Source organism: Podarcis pityusensis (genome assembly GCF_964106645.2).
Source record: "Podarcis pityusensis genome assembly, chromosome: 5".
NCBI lineage: Eukaryota > Metazoa > Chordata > Lepidosauria > Squamata > Lacertidae > Podarcis > Podarcis pityusensis.
The window spans coordinates 35624460-35642057 of record NC_138032.1 but is presented as its reverse complement, the minus strand read 5'-3'; the positions used below and the strand labels follow the sequence as shown (position 1 = coordinate 35642057).

Genomic DNA, 17598 nt, shown 5'->3' with positions numbered 1-17598 from the left:
TTAAGCGCACTTTCCCCTCCTGTGATTTCCAGCAACTGGTATTCAGAAGCATTACTGCATGACTGGGGAGGCAAAGCATAGCCGTAACCACTGATGGCCTGACACTCCATGAATTTGTCCCAATTCTCTTTTAAAGCCTTTCAAGTTGGTGGTCATTACTGCTTCTTGCGAGAGTGTGCTCCACAGATCAACCATGAGCTGCATGAAATACTTTCTTTTATCTGTTCTGAATCTTCCAACATTCAGCTTCACTAGATGTCATAAGAGAAAGAAACTTTCTCTATCCACTTTCTCCATGCCACACATAACCCTATAAACTTTTCTAAACCAAAGTCTCAATTGCTGCAACTTTTTCTAATGGGATGCTGCTTTATCCTTTTGATAGTTTTGATGAACCTTTTGCAATTCTATGCCTTTTGAGGTGCACTGACCATTTACTGCCAGTTAAAATCCTCATGAGCACATATTTCCCCCCCAACATGCATCACTTTACCCTTGTTTACATTTAATTCCATTTACCATTTTAGCACCCATTCACTCAGTTTAAGCAAGTCCTTTTGGAGCTCTCCACAATCTTTTTAACAACCCTGAACAGTTCAGTATCACCAGCAAATCTGGAACTGCTCACCCCTAACTCTATATCCTTTATGAACTAGTTAAGAAGCACAGGTCCCAATACCAGTCCTTGAGAGGGACTCCACTTTTTATATCTCTCTATTCAGACAAATGCTTTTAAGTACTGAACACAAGTTATTTTATTTCACAATCTCACAAAGCTATTTAGACAAGCTTTATCTTAAGCAGCAAAACAATTTTACATGTTTCATACAAGCATTTGTTCATTCTTAACTTATCCAATGAATTAAGCAGACACACGCATTATGATTTATTATTTTTATTAATAGTCTTGGCTAGTGTTAAAGTGTACAGGAAAAAATTATATGTTAATATTGTCATACAAAAATTAGCCCTTGGAATATTCAAATATTTTAGAAAAATCAATAAAAAGTCTAATAATATACTTGTAAAATTGTAACTATGTTTGTTACATTTTTTTGAAGAAATGGGTTCTGAAGTTCTGCAGACTGAATTTTTTAAGCTTGCTTCAAAACAGTCACATCTCTAAAGATACTCAACTTTTAATAAAAAAAAATCAAACAAGAATTTTTGTAACTATTTAGTAACTAAAATTTAGCAGTTTGGAAGGTTACAAGTGATCATAAAAAGCCAAGACGTTTCAAAATACAATTCCACAGGTAAAACATTAATATGTAATGAGGTTCTAATCAAAGCAACCAACAAACACATGCAGATGAACATATGGAAGAATTTCATAGATTATTTAATGAAAACAAAGGTATTTATAATAAAATGTTAGGTTTATACTAGTTATTTGGCACACACTACATTTTCACAACGTTTCTAATACTGAAAAATGACCATCTCAGTGCTGTATGGTTTATTATTGTAGTAACTTCTTATATAAAACACGGATATTGTGTGAACATGTTCTTGGCAAAATAAAGTCCCTTGAAGTGTGTTCAAAATAAGTAGAATAATTTAACCCCAATAATATTTATGTAAGCATATATAATACAACCATGCTCTATGGGACACAAAGAGACTTTAGTTGCAACTTTGGAAGAGGAAAGAAGGATAAAAAGAGATACCAAACTAAACTTTGTTTCATTATGATCACATTTTAGTAAAAACAGTTTCCTAGAATATTTTTAAACAGGTTTTGTTGATTCTACTTAGGATATGTACATTCTGGGTTAGACCCAAACCTTGGAATGGCACTAACAAATTCCAGGGGGAAAGGAAGGGTCGGGGGAGAGCGGGGGTGGCAATTTGACCAATTCCCCCTTCACCTCCTCCTATCTACAATCTGAACATCTACTCTGAAGAGTTGGTGGGAGGGGCTCTAGAACATAGGGGGTGGCATGGAAGGCTGTAGGAAGGGGAGAAATCAGCAAAAATGCCTTCACCTCTATGTGGAGTCCTCTGCCACACAGCCCCTTGCATGTAGGGCTGCTCTGGGTTTAGCCCTAGGCTTCTACATTTCTCTTACCTTTCTTACAAATTATATTTGTAACAAATCCTATTATTATGATCTGGGATTTTAACTTGTTTATGTGGAGTTTTAAGTAACAGTTTAGATAACATGGTAACAAATAAGAGTTAAAGGGAAATTATATATAATGATCAGAAATAGTGTCAGAATTACATGACAATATCCACATTCAGCCTTTTGGCACTGGGTGTACTGTTTAGTAACAATATATGCTGCAATAGCAATGGCTGAATTGAGCAGTATGTCAAATAGAGCCAAAAACAGGCTGTTTTTTGTTTTTTTTAAGAAAGCCAGTAGCATACTATGAGATTTTTCCCTTTTGCACCTCTCCTGCATACATTTTTCAATTTGAATGTTCCTTCACTTATGGCAATAAAAACTAAGCTGAGAGTAAGATCTTGTTACCGTTACAAAAAACCAAGTAAATGAAGCCTTGCTTCAAGAACAAGCATTTTCTTATCTTACCTCTAGGATAAAGGGGAAATGCAATTTAATGATTAAGCAGGATCACTTCATTTTTTTAACTGCAAATATCTATTTCTGCAGAATTGTCAAAATAAGCCACCAAGTTCACATGGGGTATTTCCCTGCTTTACTTTTAATAATCAAAATTATTGCTACTTGCTGGGACCAGCAAGTTTTTAGGCTTACTCTGTATGTACATCTTCAGCTTGATCTGTCATTATCTGCAGACCCATGCAAGAACAATGGCTCTCCTCTGTTCTCCTTAACACTCTGTCAAATTACAGTATAAGGACATGAAACGTATCAGATTATCAGACTAGGGGTGTGAAAGCAACCAAGAGCAGGATGTCAGCACACAACCTACAGATTCACTCCAGAGTTCCTGTTGTTCCTTAAGATGAAGACTAAAAGGATGTGTTTGTTTTCAAGCACAGTGCAAATGCCCATGCATGGACATTTTGGGGCTGCAGATAAAGAGGCTACCAGCAGCAGCCATTCTCCTGACTATGGCATCCTGGCTCTCCCTTCACTTACAGAGTATGTGCCCAAGACTGGTCTATCATGCTACTTTTAAAAATATTTGACCTTTTTAAAGACAAAGTCCCTGAAATATTATAAGATTTGCTTTCTAAACTGCACAATGCCTTTAAAAACTATATTGGTTTTTCTTAGATAAAAACACAAAAGGTTCATGTGCGGTAGTTACTTGAAAAAATGACTATAAACCTTAGAAAGGTAGGGCAGTGCAGGAGTGATACAGGCACAGAGTTCTATATGCTACTAAATATAAGAAAAAATGGCACTGAAGAATTCCATTTTGTCACTTACATTGTTACTGGATCAGCTACATGCAAAGAACTGCATCCCAGGGACCAAAAGTTCACTCAAGGCTTTAGTCACAGTCTTCTCCAGCAAAAGCTCCCAGCACTGATCTTTCATGTGAGCATTAAAAACCATATGATACTTGTGGGGATGGTGGTTTAAAGTAGTCTTAAAACTGTATGCACATTAGCCACACTAGGGTATCAGGGAAGGCTGTGGAGGAAATTCAAAGCTCATATGCGGACTTTGGACCTCAGGATTGTTATCATGATCAGTTGATTCCTTCAGTGCAAAAAACAAACCCAAATAGTGGTAGTAATCCATATTCAGATGAAAAATATTAGCTAGGAAGTATATATATCTTTGTAGCCAGTGTAGTAAAATCAGCTCAGTAAAAGTTAAAAAAACTATCACGTTACACCATAACATTAAAATATTGACTATGTCTTGTTTTCAAATGAGGCATTACAGAAATGACAATACAGTTGCACATTGAATGTGAATGGACCTCCCAAGTCACAGCAGGATAAGCATCTCTCCTCACAAAATACGTCACTGTGTCGCAAGTCTTAAATGGCTCCAATTCATGAAGGTATCTGCCAAAATGAAAATATTGAAAGGCACAACTGTTATTTAATTTACCTTTACGTTTTGAAATTGAGCTGTAGTGCAAATACGAATTTTGAAACAGCTTCTCAGCCATGAATCTATGGAGCAGCAATGCTCAAAATAAGACTCTTGCTACAAATATTGCTTTTAAAAAGTAAGAGTGGCATGTATGTTAAATCTGTGCTTTATGCCATCAAAGTGACACCACTATAGTTCTCTACTAAAAAGTTGTAAGCTATAGTACATGTATACTTTTTTACCATGTAAATTCCTGTCAGGCAGGTTTCTTCCACCATTTTCACTATTCCTGCTTGAGTGAACCAATTTTTTAATAAGACTAAAACTGTGGCTATCAACCCTATTTTAGCTTTTGTCCTACCCCCCCCGCCCAATTCCCTTGATTAACTATTTGATTCTTCTTCCTTCTTTCACCCTCCAGTTGCTTCATGATGACTTGTTAAGTAGATGCATGAAGTTGTGTGTCTTAAGTGGAGGTAGAAAAATAAACTGCCCCCATTTAGTCTATAGTACAGGGGTTTAAATCTCCTTCTCCCTGTGTTGTAAAAGAAAAGTAACGTGGGTTGTTCCATTACTACATACTCAGCACAACATATCTCTATTGCCTCAAAGCCAAAGACTTTCTTCACTTCCATTAAATGTATTAAAGGTAAGAGAGTCATTTCTATTGCTGAACTCCTCTTTTACCTCTGTCTCTCCCTACTACTAGAACACAACCCCCAGGAGGTTCCCTGCAAAGGAATGAGGCCCCCGGGACTGAAAAGGCTTCTCTCCCCTCCTCAGCTCTGACAACATTTCCAGGTTGGGGAAACGAGGGCACAGTACTAAGGTGCCTCCATGTTTTCTCTCTTCCTGGTCTTAAAGGTCCGATTCCATGTAGGGCACAATGGGTAGTGGCATGTGCAGCCCTGCAAAATTTGCAAGGCTAACTTAGAATTACCACATTTCTGACACTGCAGCCTATGGGGGCTATCCAGGTGCTGCTGGATTGTAACCATCACCAGCTTCAGTCAGCATGGCCAATGATCAGGAATGATGGGAACTGCAGTTTAACAACATATGGAGGGCACTACATAGGCTTTGTCTAGAGCAGGGATAGCACACCAACACAAGCATGTAGAAAGTACTACACAAAGACCGATCCAGAAGTCAAAATGTGTATTTAAGACACACAACCCTGCTTTTCTTGCATAGCAGTATTTTACAGATAATGGCTTTTCTATTAAAATGTTTCTTACCAAATAATTTAAACTTTGTGCCCATGGATGCCATCACTGTCTCCTTCTCCACCATGCCTCTGCATCTGCATCTGTGCCTGCATTCTTGCAATCATCTCTTGCATCCGACGGAGCTAGAAGAAAATGATACAATCTTTACCGTGTTTTTATTCTGAAAATATGGCTCTTCTGCAGATGTTGTTGTTTTGCAAAAGTGAGTATAAGAAACTGCCTTCTTCTTCCTTCCTCATTACAACAGACTATGGTACTCAAAGTAGTCTCAAAAAATAAAAAGCATGCATTTAACAGGTAGCCAAATGATTAAAATCCACTGAACTCAGTGCTATTTAATCACAATTAAATGTACATAGGACCACAGCCTTAGTTAATTTGAAACGTACAAATGAAAGCTTGCGGCTGCAATTTCTATTAAAGCTGCAATGATAAAGGTTTCATTTACGTTTTTTGGAATCACAATTTCTAATGTGTGTGTCTGCACAGAGTGCACAAATAAAATGAATATTTAATTTAGCATTAAAGGACCAAGATGGGAAACTTGCAGTTTTTAGCCATGGACATTCTAAAATGAAAATTGCTAGACAGAATAGCTATGCTCAAACAGTACACTAGGCCATGGTTTAGAATAATGAGAATGAGCTGCAGTGAACTCCAGACTAATTCTCCTCCCACTTCACCTCTGGCTTGGCCAAAGGGAGATTGGAAGATTCTTTTTGTGCTCCATATTAACTACAGCTGAGCATGGCATTTGAACCCTTAACTGAAGTTAATTTTAGCAGTGGTTAGCTGAAATAAGCTAGTTTCATCAACTGAAGTTTTTTCCCCTCCAACAAACCATAGTTAAGATTGATTATTTGCGCTTGTTTCACCACTAAACGAAGTGTAGTGCACAGTAAGCACTGGGCAAAGTACAAGATTTACTGGACTTTGAGGCACCAGTTAACCTTCTCTTCTGACAGCATTCCCCAACCCTCTGGCAAGATATGTCGGGGCAGAGAACCAGATAGGTCTTGCATGGGTAATATATATCTGGACTTCAATGGAAGTGTGACTGCCTTTGTCCCCTCAAGAGAACACGGAAATAAAAGAAAAATATCAATTGTGAGGTATTAGATGTATTTTAAGTAAAAATAAAATCCTTACTTCAGCTTCCTTTTCCAGCAAGATTTGGTCTTTGTTAACTTCTTCATCTTCAACCTTCCTATATACAGGGAAGGAAGAGGAACAATTAGACAGAGAAATAGCTTTTTATTAGATCTTTTTGAAAGAAAAGTATCACCACCACACATCAATGCAATTCATTGGAACTGCAGAAACAAAGAAGAGGTACCAACCTGCCACCTTTTTTAAGTCTTTCAGAACGGAAATTTTCATAGTGAAGGTCTTGAGTAACTTCCTGGAGATCCTGCATGTGAGTGCTGGAAAAACAAAGAAGCACAATGCTATATATAGTTTGTGACCAAGAGCTAGAATGGATGTGAAGGAATTCTGGCAAAAATATACAGTGTGAGGGAAAGGTTTGGGAGTAGGAAAGGCTGGGAGAGTCTGAGGACTGTGCTTTTACGTTCTGTAGGGGAAAATCATCCTGGACAACAGACCTGTACAAGATGCAGAAGTCTTACCCATGGATCACCAAGGCTACCTTTTCACACACAATTCTGAACATAGTTTATGCAAATTAGCAAAGCTAATATCGCATCCACACTATAAAGTACATGGCCTCACCCAAAGAATCTTGGGAATTGTCATACCCTCAGCCTTGTCCAGTCCTTCTCAGAAAACTACCTTTAGAAGAAGTAATGCAATGTAAAGTTATAGAAATCTGACTGGTGAATGTTCATTCTGGACAAAATAACCATTCTAAAGATAACAACATCAATATCATTTCCATAAACTATGCAATTAACCTATGAACACATATTCAGCTCATTTTCTTTTGTGGTCCAATTTCTAAACAGTCAGGAGAAAGGATAGGGCAAAACAAGCCAAACAAATTTATGTAAATTCAGCTAATGCTTTAAAAAGCACATTCCCTATATGGCTGTTTGACACTGCAGTATAGGGAGTTTCAACTTTTATATCGTTTGTCAAGATTAGCTAACTTGTGCAAGGCCCAAGCCAAAAGTCAAATCTAACAGCAAAATTTCTGGCAAGATTATTTTAGAATTGCCATGTGGTATAGTGTTTAAAGAGAGTGATAATTCTGAACACTTCTGCCCCCTGAAATTATTTTAATCCTGTTCATAATCAGGGAGAGATACTAATCCTCCTTAAAAGTTCTTGTTGAATGTTTATGTGGGGAAGATGAAGTAACAATGGATAAAGTAATGAAGTAAAGTAACATGCTTACATTAGCATGGTTCGTAGCTTTAAGAAGTCATTATGCTCTGGGTTCTCCACTTCAACAACTCCCCAAGGATAGAGGCGACCTCTAACCTTTTTGCCTTTGGCCTCAATCAGCTGATTGGATCCCACTACACAAAATGGAATGCTGGTCTGAAATTGAACAGGATAAAACAAGTATGTTACAACCATATGGTACTTTCCTATGCAAGTAGTTCCATAGCAATAACCACCATCTCAAGCATTCAAATGAAGTGGTCAATTACTTTATTAGACATGGGAGCTTAGGAGCATAAGTTGTGTAGATGAACTGCAATAGAGGACAAATCTTATCTGAAGGTGTTTCATTTACAACTTGAGGACAACTGGGAACAGTCTATAAAGAGGAGGACATACAGCATCTGATCCATTCAATGCATCACTGTTTCTCCACCACTGATACAGGCTTTACCTTCAGAAGCCTGGTCTGTTCTTTAAAGTCCTCATCCTCATCTGATTCAGCATCAGGCAAGTGATATATCTTGATACTATGTTCTTCAATTTCATCTAGAATCTGAGCATAAACAAACAAAAAACAAAACAAAATTAAACAAAAAACAAAAAACAAAGGCATATGGGCCAATCTCAAAGGCTGCAGGCTGCTACGCCAAGCCCTGACTTGGAGTGCACACAATAAGTAGTAGTAGTAGTAGTAGTAGTAGTAGTAATAATAATAATAATAATAATAATAATAATAATAATAATTTTTATACCAAAACTTCAAACATTAAAAACTTCCTGAAACAGGGCTGCCTTCAGATGTCTTCTAAAATTCAGATAGTTGTTTATTTCCTTGACATCTGACAGGAGGGCATTCCACAGGGCGGGCGCCACTACCAAGAAGGCCCTCTGCCTGGTTCCCTGTAACCTCACTTCTCGCAGTGAGGGAACCGCCAGAAGGCCCAATGACTCCCTCGAGAACAAACTAGATCTCCCATTGACCAAAGACTGTCTCTAGCCTTAGATATCCCAACAGCCTCCCCAGAGCCATCTCCAGGGGATCCCGCAGAGATGCCCTTTGCGTTCTTGTCATTTCAACCAGCAGGTGAGCCATTAGAAGAGTTTGAGGGAGAGGTTGAGCCATCTTTGTCCTCAAGAGCTCAAGTGTCTAAAGATTCAAGTCCAGGCCACAGACCCACAATGAAGTGTGCTTCTGAGAGCCCTAAGTCACCTTGTAGTAAAACCCAAAGTTGGGAGTAAGGATACCCTTAAAGACCAGCAGCTGGCCTGTAACAACCCTTACTTTGAGCTTCCTAACTGCTGGAACAGCACAGATCTCTAGCTCCCTGAATTATCTTGCCTAAACTAGATCTCCTTGGCTGATGACTCCTGATTCCTCCTGATGCTGACCCTGGATGATGTTTTGGACTTCAACTGATTACTCATGCCTGACCCTGTTATGTCTTTGACTTTGCATGCTTGACTTATTCTACCATTGTTTTGTAATTTTATACACCAGACTGTAGCCTCCTTGAACTCTACAGACTTGGGGCAGTCCACCCATAGACTGCACTTGCTAAAGCTGGGCAGAGGTGCAATAGGGCTCCCCCCCCCCCCCCGCATCCCTCCATGACCTCCAAGCAGCTACTGAAATTTAAAGTTTTCCTTGGAGTAAGCTTCAACATGACACGAAAAACTACATTTGAAAAGTTTGCCAAAACTTACTCTTTTCTTCAGTCTTTCTCGCTCCTTCAGAGTAAGAGTATCGGCTTTTGCAATTACAGGCACAATATTCACTTTGTTGTGTATGGCTTTCATGAACTCAACATCCAAGGGCTTAAGTCTAAAAATAATAGTGTTAGAATTTTCAGTTATTTACATAGTTTTTTAAAAATAAAAACCCTAATATTATGCATAAAGATTAGGCCACTGTATAATTTTTTTTTTACTACAAATCTACAAGTACTGCTATACATACCCATGACCAAATGGTGAAATGAAATAGAAGCAGCAGTGAACTCTATTGTCTACAATATGCCGTCTGTTCAAACCACTCTCATCATGAAGGTAACGCTCAAACTGCTCATCAATATAGGATATAATGGTCCTGAAACTTAAATAAAACACCACACTTATGTAAACATCCCTTTTCTGCAATGCTGAGCAATAGTTGCTTATGCCAAATCAAGCAATTATTTAGAAAAAGCAGTATCAAAAAGGAATGAAGCTCTTAATAGTACTTTAAAGCCACTCCAAAAAAGAACACATGTACGTGCGTGCGGATACATATAAACAAAATATGTAAATCCACCAAATATAAGACTTTGGGTGGTATCCAAATGTATTGCTCAGTTGATGGTAAGGTTGAATAAGGGCTGATGCATCCTCCTGAGGATTTTTTTGGGGGGAGGGGGGACAGGGGAGCACTGGCAATTGATTCCTGCTCTGTTGCATGAAGGGAAGATTTACCATCAGCTGAGGAACACCCTTAAATGCAATCCTATGCTTATATGACAGAGGTCCAAGAAAGTTAGGAAATGATGAAGAGATGCACACTGAACTGTGGAATTGGCAATGAGCACAAACAAAAACACAATATTTCCAGCCAACAGATGCTAAAGAACAGAAGTAGAAGCTGTCTCAACACAGCATGCTACACTATGAGGCTGCAAGACATTACTTACAGAATGAAATCAGGTTTTGAAAGAGGACTTGGTGGAGTGGGAGAAAATGGAGGTCCTGATCACAATTAAGTTTTTCAGTGCCTGCCCCAAACAGACCTATTACATATAATCAGTCAGTAGATTTATATACTGCATTTTCCAGATTTCATCACAAAATGGTTGGAGGGGAAAAACCCATGCTAAATACACTAACCAATACATACAGGAATAATAGTTCAGCAAGTGACAATTCATTCAAAAACTATCAAAGGAAATTAAGTTGCCAACAAGCCAATTAATGAATTCAAGAACTGAACAACTTTGAATACATATTTTTGACCTATGGTCAAGTATATAACATACCAATCTCGACAATTGATGGCATCACCGTATCCTGGTGTATCTACCACAGTTAGACGGAGCTTTACACCCCTTTCCTCAATTTCAACTGTTGAAGCTTCAATCTGCACAGTCCTTTCAATTTTCTCTGGAAAGGCAACAAAATGTAATCTCAGGATGGCTGAAGGCAAGATTAAGAGCCTTTGAAGCAAGATCAATAATTAACAGTAACTAAGTATCTAGCTAAACTACAGCTGAGCCACAAACAGCAAAATAATCTGTATTTTTAACCACAGTGGTACCTCCGGTTACGAACTTAATCTGTTCCGGAGGTCCGTTTGCAAACCAAAACTGCTCATAACGTGAGGCGCGCTTTTGCTAATGGCGCCTCCCGCTGCCGCCACGCGAATTCTGCTCGCATCCTGGGGCAAAGTTCGCAACAAGAGGCATCTACTTCTGGGTTAGCAGGGCTCATAACCCACAGGGTTCGCAAGGAGGATGGTACATAACATGAGGTTCCACTGTATTGGTTATATTGTAGAATTTAAAAATTTAAAGTCTCCAAGGCAAAAGGAAAGACATCTGCACCCCTGCCCTAAAACAGATCAGTCTATATGGCCTTGATCACAATTTGCTGTGAGCCCAACAAGGTTTTCTGTTGAGCAAATACATGCAAGTGTCAAAAGCAAGAGACTCAAACTACAAGATACAAAGGAACGGCAAAAGAAACAAGGCCTATCATCAAGGCTAAAATAGTTAGGAAATGGGGAACAACTCCCCCACTAGGAATACTGCATTGCATTCTGACTTTTGAACTTTGTCAGTATTTTTTAAAGATCAAAAAGGGGAAAGATGAAAGGAAACAATTATAAAGGATTTACTATAAAAAGTAAGAGCCTTCATCTAGGACTATTGTGTCAGAAACAGTGGTCTTATTCACATGTCCAGCTTAAGCATAAGGTTATGAGGATGAGTCACAGTGAGTATTGGATTCATGCCCTATCCCCCTTGAGAGTGGTTGAGAAGGGATTGGGGTTGTTTTAGATAAAATTCAATTTAGTGTTATGCCTCAACCCTAAACTGTGCTGAATTTAAACTACGCTGAAAGAAAAATTCTAAGCTCTTTGATGCTGCACCAGAGAGGGAGGGAAGGAAGAGGACATGAGCCCAGGACCTGCCTTGTCTCATTCATGCTAAACTACAGTTTAATACAGTGGTACCTCAGGTTAAGAACTTAATTCGTTCTGGAGGTCTGTTCTTAACCTGAAACTGTTTTTAACCAGAGGTACCACTCTAGCTAATGGGGCCTCCCACTGCCGCGCGATTTCTGTTCTCATCCTGAAGCAAAGTTCTTTACCCGAGGTACTATTTCTGGGTTAGCGGAGTCTGTAACCTGAAGCGTCTGTAACCTGAGGTACCACTGTATTATGTTCAAACCAGCCAAGTGGCTTTCATGAAATTGTTTTCAACTGCTCAGAAGTCAGCAAAAAGCTTTGTGTATTTTTGTGACCACATGGAGTAAGGAACAAGGCACTTAACTGGTACAAAACTGCATTAAGCACCCATGACTGGAAGTCCCCCCGTTTTTCAATCCTGGCTCACACAAGTTAACTGTTTAATAAAATTCAAAAACAGAAGACACCAAAATTTCATGTTTACCAGCTGCTCCTGGGATTATTCTTTCTGGATAGAGATCTGTTAAGAACAGGCTGTTTATTAGAGTAGATTTTCCCAAGCCAGATTCACCTATGAATTAATATGAAAATAAAACCGTAAGAAAGTATTACATATTAATGAATCAGCAGAAGGTTGGACCTTTCACTGTTGTACATTGTTACCTATTTCATTCCAAACTTGGCAACAGTCAATGAACAGTTAATATTCTTCAGGCTTACAAAGCACACCTTCTAAATAAGTTAGAATTGTGACAATAATTTTCAGTGTTCCCTGCATGTAGGAACAAGCTCTTTCTGGGAGAAACCCAGTTATGGGGAAAGCTTCACATCTTGACATTCTGCCCATCAGGCATCTTAATACTTGTGTGTGTTCCCAGACTTATTTTTGGGAACTCCAAACCACCTGCAAGAGAGATTACTAATTTGCATATGGCAAAATATGTGTGCAATTTTTTGTGTAAAGTTATCTTGTTATCCTGCCCTGTTAACACTATTAATGAGGGGCAGGCTATAAAGCTTTTAAATAATTAATTAAGGAAGGTCTTGGAATGGAAGGCAGCATTGTTTCAGATGGTGGCACGGATCTAATTTGTATTGCAGGTTAGCATCACTATAATAATCTTTACAAGTGTTTGGACAATTTTATCTGAAATCCCACATTAACCGTTTATTCTTTCATGTGCTAGAGCATTGAATGGGTTACCCAGAAGTTGCATGATCAACTTTCCTGATTCCCTAATTTTACTTCCCAAGAGGCATTTCCGAATCCTGCTATCAGAGAACCTTAAAAAAGATTTCAGCAGTGGAAGCTGGCCCGCTATTCTATAACTGAGTTACAGATTCTTTAATAGGTTCAGATTTATACCTGCTAGTTCTTGTGAATAATGATTACTTCAGATATAATGTCTATACAGGATCTTCAAGAACAAAGTTATGAATAATTACTAAATTCTACTTTAATTTATTAAAATAAAAAGTGATCTTACCAACCACCATAAGGGTGAACTCAAAGCCTTTTTTCACAGACTTCCGATGAACCTGGTTTGGAAGGTTTGCAAATCCAACATAACCAGGAGTTTCTGGATTTGTAAACTTTTCAGCAGGCTGTTGCTGAAAAGAAAAGAATGTAAATTACAGATTATTAGTTTAAATACTATTACAATCTGCTATTTTGAGGTGGAAAAATTGTTCATGGAAAAGCTACCTGCTCTACCCTCTACACCTCCTTTGATCGTTCCTTCCTCTTGACTTCAATTGTGGAGTCTGGTCTGGCTCAAAAAAATCATTCCAGGCTTCTTACACCACAGTTTATTACAACAGAAATAAGTATCAGGACTGAAACCCTTCCCCTTGCCCCTCTTTGCCATTAACAAACTCTGGCTTGTTTTAAGACAGAATTCCCAACACAGGTGTACCTAGGCTCCCTTGCACCCTTGGTAAGGAGATGTGCTGGCACCTCCCCTCCCCCACCCCGAAATATCACTTTACTGCAGAGGACAGGAAGCTTTTCCTGCATTTGATCTCACCATGACAGCAGCGTCACATTGTCACACACACATATACGTCATGCACTCCATAATCCAATATCCTATTTCTGCGCTCCCGACAAGGGGTGGGTTTTGCTAGCCCCTAGGTATGCCTCTGATTCCCAACCCTGACATAGCCAGGATTTTCAACCAAAAAGGAGGGAGGAGTGTTTGGCCCAGACGCAGGACAGAGGGAGTGCATCTGTTCCTGCTTCTAGGGCTCTCAGCAGTTTTTTATACTGTTGGCTACAGTATCTTCCTGGACTAGCTCTGTTGGATAGTTTTAGGGGCACTTTTTTAGTGGTTCTATTCCTACCTGTAGGGCTGTACCCAGAGAATAACACTGGGGGATTGCGTTTCAGTCCCATGATCCTTGTGCTATTGTGTACTGCAGGTCACAGTCTTGTTGCCAATATGCTGCTGTTAGTAGCAGCTATTACGAGTTCTGGGGCAAAGCATAATCAGTACACTGGTGACATGTAGCTCTATTTCTCCATAACTTCTGAGTTAGGAGAGGCTGAACATAAACTGAGTCTGAACCCCAGTCATTGGAGTCACTGTGAGTGAGTAGTTCCCCTGTCTGGGAAAATGGCCAGTTGCTTCCTCTGGCTGCGGCTGCACTCAGACTCAGGTTTGTAGTTTGTGGATGCTCCTGAATCCATCTTTCTCACTTGAGGCTTAGGCAGTCTCAGTGCCTAGGAGAGCCTTTTACCAGCTACAGATGGTATGCAAACTATGGTCATTATTGGATAGGGATAGCCTGGCCATGGCAATTCATGCATTGGTAACTTCAAGACTTGATTATTGCAAATGCAGTCTACGTGGTGCTACCTTTGTGCTTGGTCTGGAAGCTCCAGGTGTAAAGTTACGCAGCTAGACTTTTGGTAGGGAAAGACTACTGGCAGCACATAACCTGAGTGCTTAAAATCCAGCATTGACTGCCGATGTTACCAGGCCAAGTTAAAGGTTATTGTACAAATATACACTGATTTTTGGTCTAATATACCTTAAGGAGTGCCTGATTCTTTATATCTCAGTTTGAACACAGAGATCTTTGAGGGATGCTTTGTTTGTTGACCCCCACATGGCTCAGATGCACAGCTCATGTCCACCAGGAGCTGTGCAATCAGTTCTGCGCAACTTCACCTTGGCTAAGATCAGACAGGCACCCTCCCTGTTGAAATTCAGGTGCTTGATAAAGGCTTTAAAGTAAATTTTATTAGGCCTATTTTCTGTGTACCTGTGGTTTCTATACTTTTAAGCAGCATATTATTTGATTTATCCACTGATTTTATTTATTGTTCTGTAACCTGCTTTGAGACAATTTATGGTGAAAAGTGACATTTAAGTATTGGTAATAATAATCAAAAAATAATAAACAGAAATAGTGCTGAGTGACATCGTAAAAAGACTGCGGGAGAAAACACGACCCTTCTTATTTCCATAGAGGTAGAAGTAGTTTTTAAAAATCCATCCAATCCATCACCTAACATGGAGATTTTTTGGAGAGCATAAAAGCAATGTGATTATATTCCTTCATTAGTTAATTTAGCACACCAGTATCAAATAAGTGTTTACTGCCTGCAAAGAACAAACCATCAAAATAATTATGAGCAAAGGCACATCTTACCTTGGACATGTTTATGGAAGTGAAGAATCTGGGGGGAGAGATCAGTTTTAATCTGAGATATTTAAAAACAGGCGTTTGAGAGATTACACAAAATTTGAAAGAAAAAAAAAACCACACAAAATTGTTGTTTAAAATTGATAAAATCTTATTAAATTTCTGTGAAAAGGAGCTAGTGAAAGAGACTTTGGTAAAATGACAAAAACTGAAGAGATGTCAACCATGTGGTTAGTACATGACCCTTTACTAAAACAGTACTGGGGGGAAATAAAAACCTTAACTGAGAAGGTAGTATGTTCTCTCTTTTAACCTCCACAAAAATCATCTTTCAAGAATTGACTAGCTAGATAGTAACCACTAGGTCATGATATGATAAATGCTGGAAGTAACATAAATACCAAACATATATGAATGGGTAAATTATTAGCAACAGCCAAACTGACATCTTTTATAATAAAAGAAAATGATCAAATGGGGAAAGTATTTTAATAAAGTAATATCTACATGCTTGAGTGTAATTCTGGGAACATATTTTGAGGTTGTGACGTAAGCACCGACATCAATAATATCCTGCAGAATAGGGGTGCGAAATCCGAGTGGAATTCCTAATAATTAAATACTGCATATGCCTGTTTCAATAGGAAATAGCTCTCTGTGGACATCAGAATTATGTATGGAGCTGAACCCGCCCACGACTGGAATGTGGGCCCCCTGAGAGCTTTCCACCCAGCATGTCCTCAACCTACAAAGGTTTTGCCCCTACAGCTCATACATGCACAAGTAGATAACTATTGTTGGGGGAGAATTTTCATTTCGCTCGTAATTCAGCTTTGCAGCGTAAGCGCTGAGGAAGTTATCCAAATAGATGCAGGAGTCGGGAGAACGTAATCAAGACTCCCACCCCGTAAGCGACAATCGCACATCCTCTGCAAACTGCCCCCTAGAAGGCCCACCCAGCACGTCACTCCTGCTCTTTCAGCACACACGACACATCCCCAACCTCCAACCGGAAATCTGTCGCTATACAGAGCGAAGACAGCTGTGCTGTTCTTCTCCGCAATGGCATTTTTGAAATCCTCTACTTTCGAGGGCAAGGCGGCCCCCCCCGCCTCTTTTGGAGGGAGGAGAAACACCCACCGGAGTCATGAACCCTTCCCAATTCACAAGCGATTTTCCTCCCTCGCCATCCCGTGCTTGACTGTCTCATAGAATCGTAGCGTGGGAAGGGGCGCCGGAGGGCCATCTAGTCTAGTCTACACCCCCCTTACAACACAGTGATCGCAAGTGTTTTTGAGGGCCCCCTTCCCCGATGCGTTTTCGTGGATAAGTCACGTTTGCAGTCAGCTAAACTTGCTGAACCATCTGCCTTTTTGGCGGCGTCAGTAGCAACCCCTTTCCTCCCCACACACCCCTTTCCCCATTTCCTTCCAGCCCGCTGTTTCCTACTCCCATCCGCTGCCCTGCATTTCGTGGCGAAAATGCCGCCCGGGAGGCAGCGAAGGGGCTGAAACCAGAGCGAGGGATGGCGGGGGGGGGGCGGGGTCTTTCTCGCCTGAAAAGCGAGGTTTTCCCCCTCGCCTCACAGAGAGACAGGCAGCGGCTCCCAGCGGGCCGCACGAACGCACGCGGGCGCGCGCCGAGGGAAAGAGCCCGTGGCCACCATCCCCCGCGGTTGCCCAGCCCCAGAGAGAACCTCCTCACGGGCAACGCCTCACCTGGCAGCCGCGCCCCGTCCTCGCTTGCTAAACCGCCGCCGCAAATCTTCGAACCCGCCCAACCGCTTCACGGAGTTCCGCGGCGCATGCGCGCTGGCGCCTTCCCACCCCCTCCCGCGGCCTGTGTCCTTAACCCGTCTCCATCCGCAGCGTGAGGCAAAGACAAGCCTCTTCGCGAAAAGCGCCCCCGCCCCGCGGCCCAGCCTTCGCACGCGACAAAGGCATGGGGGGGGTAGTAACAAAGGCGCGTGCGCGACTCAGCCAATACTGGCTCGCTCAGCCCCGCCTCCCCCAGTTGCTATAGTGATACCCGAGGGCAAGGATGGGGGGAGGAGTTTCCCCCTTTATCTTGGCGGGTCACGCACAATCCCTTTCCTTTACCAAGATGGCGGCTGGTCCTTCGTATTCGGCATAGCTGTGCTGCGAGCCCATGCGAGGTAAGAACGTCTGCCTCCCGCAGGCCAGCCAGAACGTAAAGCGTGGAGCGGTAAAGGTATACACGGAGCA

The 17598-nt window shown here is 40.6% G+C and overlaps 2 protein-coding genes and 1 long non-coding RNA gene across 6 annotated transcripts in view; 2 read left to right on the top strand and 1 right to left on the bottom strand.

Annotated features, from left to right (window-relative positions):
• The window catches only part of LOC308477762, a 16820-nt gene extending 11602 nt beyond the window's left edge, over window positions 1-5218 (top strand). The window contains exon 3 of the long non-coding RNA XR_013986698.1: window positions 4575-5218. This is a non-coding gene — a long non-coding RNA (uncharacterized lncRNA). The remainder of the gene's footprint in view (window positions 1-4574) is intronic.
• Window positions 1739-17598, bottom strand: SEPTIN2 (septin 2). Of its 3 annotated transcripts, none has more exons than XM_081006627.1 (13): window positions 17473-17598; window positions 15380-15407; window positions 13210-13333; window positions 12207-12293; window positions 10572-10695; window positions 9524-9658; window positions 9271-9388; window positions 8018-8119; window positions 7574-7719; window positions 6558-6641; window positions 6367-6424; window positions 5227-5339; window positions 1739-3957 (listed from the first exon to the last, which is right to left on the bottom strand). In XM_081006627.1, the coding sequence occupies exons 2-12, from the start codon at window positions 15386-15388 to the stop codon at window positions 5235-5237; spliced, it is 1092 nt and encodes a 363-aa protein (XP_080862753.1). In that variant the 5' UTR covers window positions 15389-15407; window positions 17473-17598; the 3' UTR covers window positions 1739-3957; window positions 5227-5234. The 3 variants fall into 3 exon arrangements, with proteins under 3 accessions (XP_080862753.1, XP_080862754.1, XP_080862752.1); XM_081006628.1 differs by lacking the exon at window positions 17473-17598 and adding an exon at window positions 17092-17239 and having other exon boundaries at window positions 15380-15431; XM_081006626.1 differs by lacking the exon at window positions 17473-17598 and adding an exon at window positions 17092-17237.
• Window positions 17393-17598, top strand: part of HDLBP (high density lipoprotein binding protein) — a 56289-nt gene continuing 56083 nt past the window's right edge. The window contains exon 1 of one of the 2 annotated variants that reach the window (XM_081006597.1): window positions 17393-17528. The gene's annotated coding sequence lies outside the window, so the exon portion shown is untranslated. The remainder of the gene's footprint in view (window positions 17529-17598) is intronic. The other variant, XM_081006599.1, reaches the window with a different exon arrangement.

Bases quoted from the DNA above. Each gene is read 5' to 3' on its own strand.
- SEPTIN2 (XM_081006627.1), bottom strand. The intron at 7,720-8,017 runs GTAAAGCCTGTA...GTTCAATTTCAG, and splicing joins AACAGACCAGGCTTCTGAAG to ACCAGCATTCCATTTTGTGT. The intron at 6,642-7,573 runs GTAAGCATGTTA...TTGTTTTTCCAG, and splicing joins AAGCTACGAACCATGCTAAT to CACTCACATGCAGGATCTCC.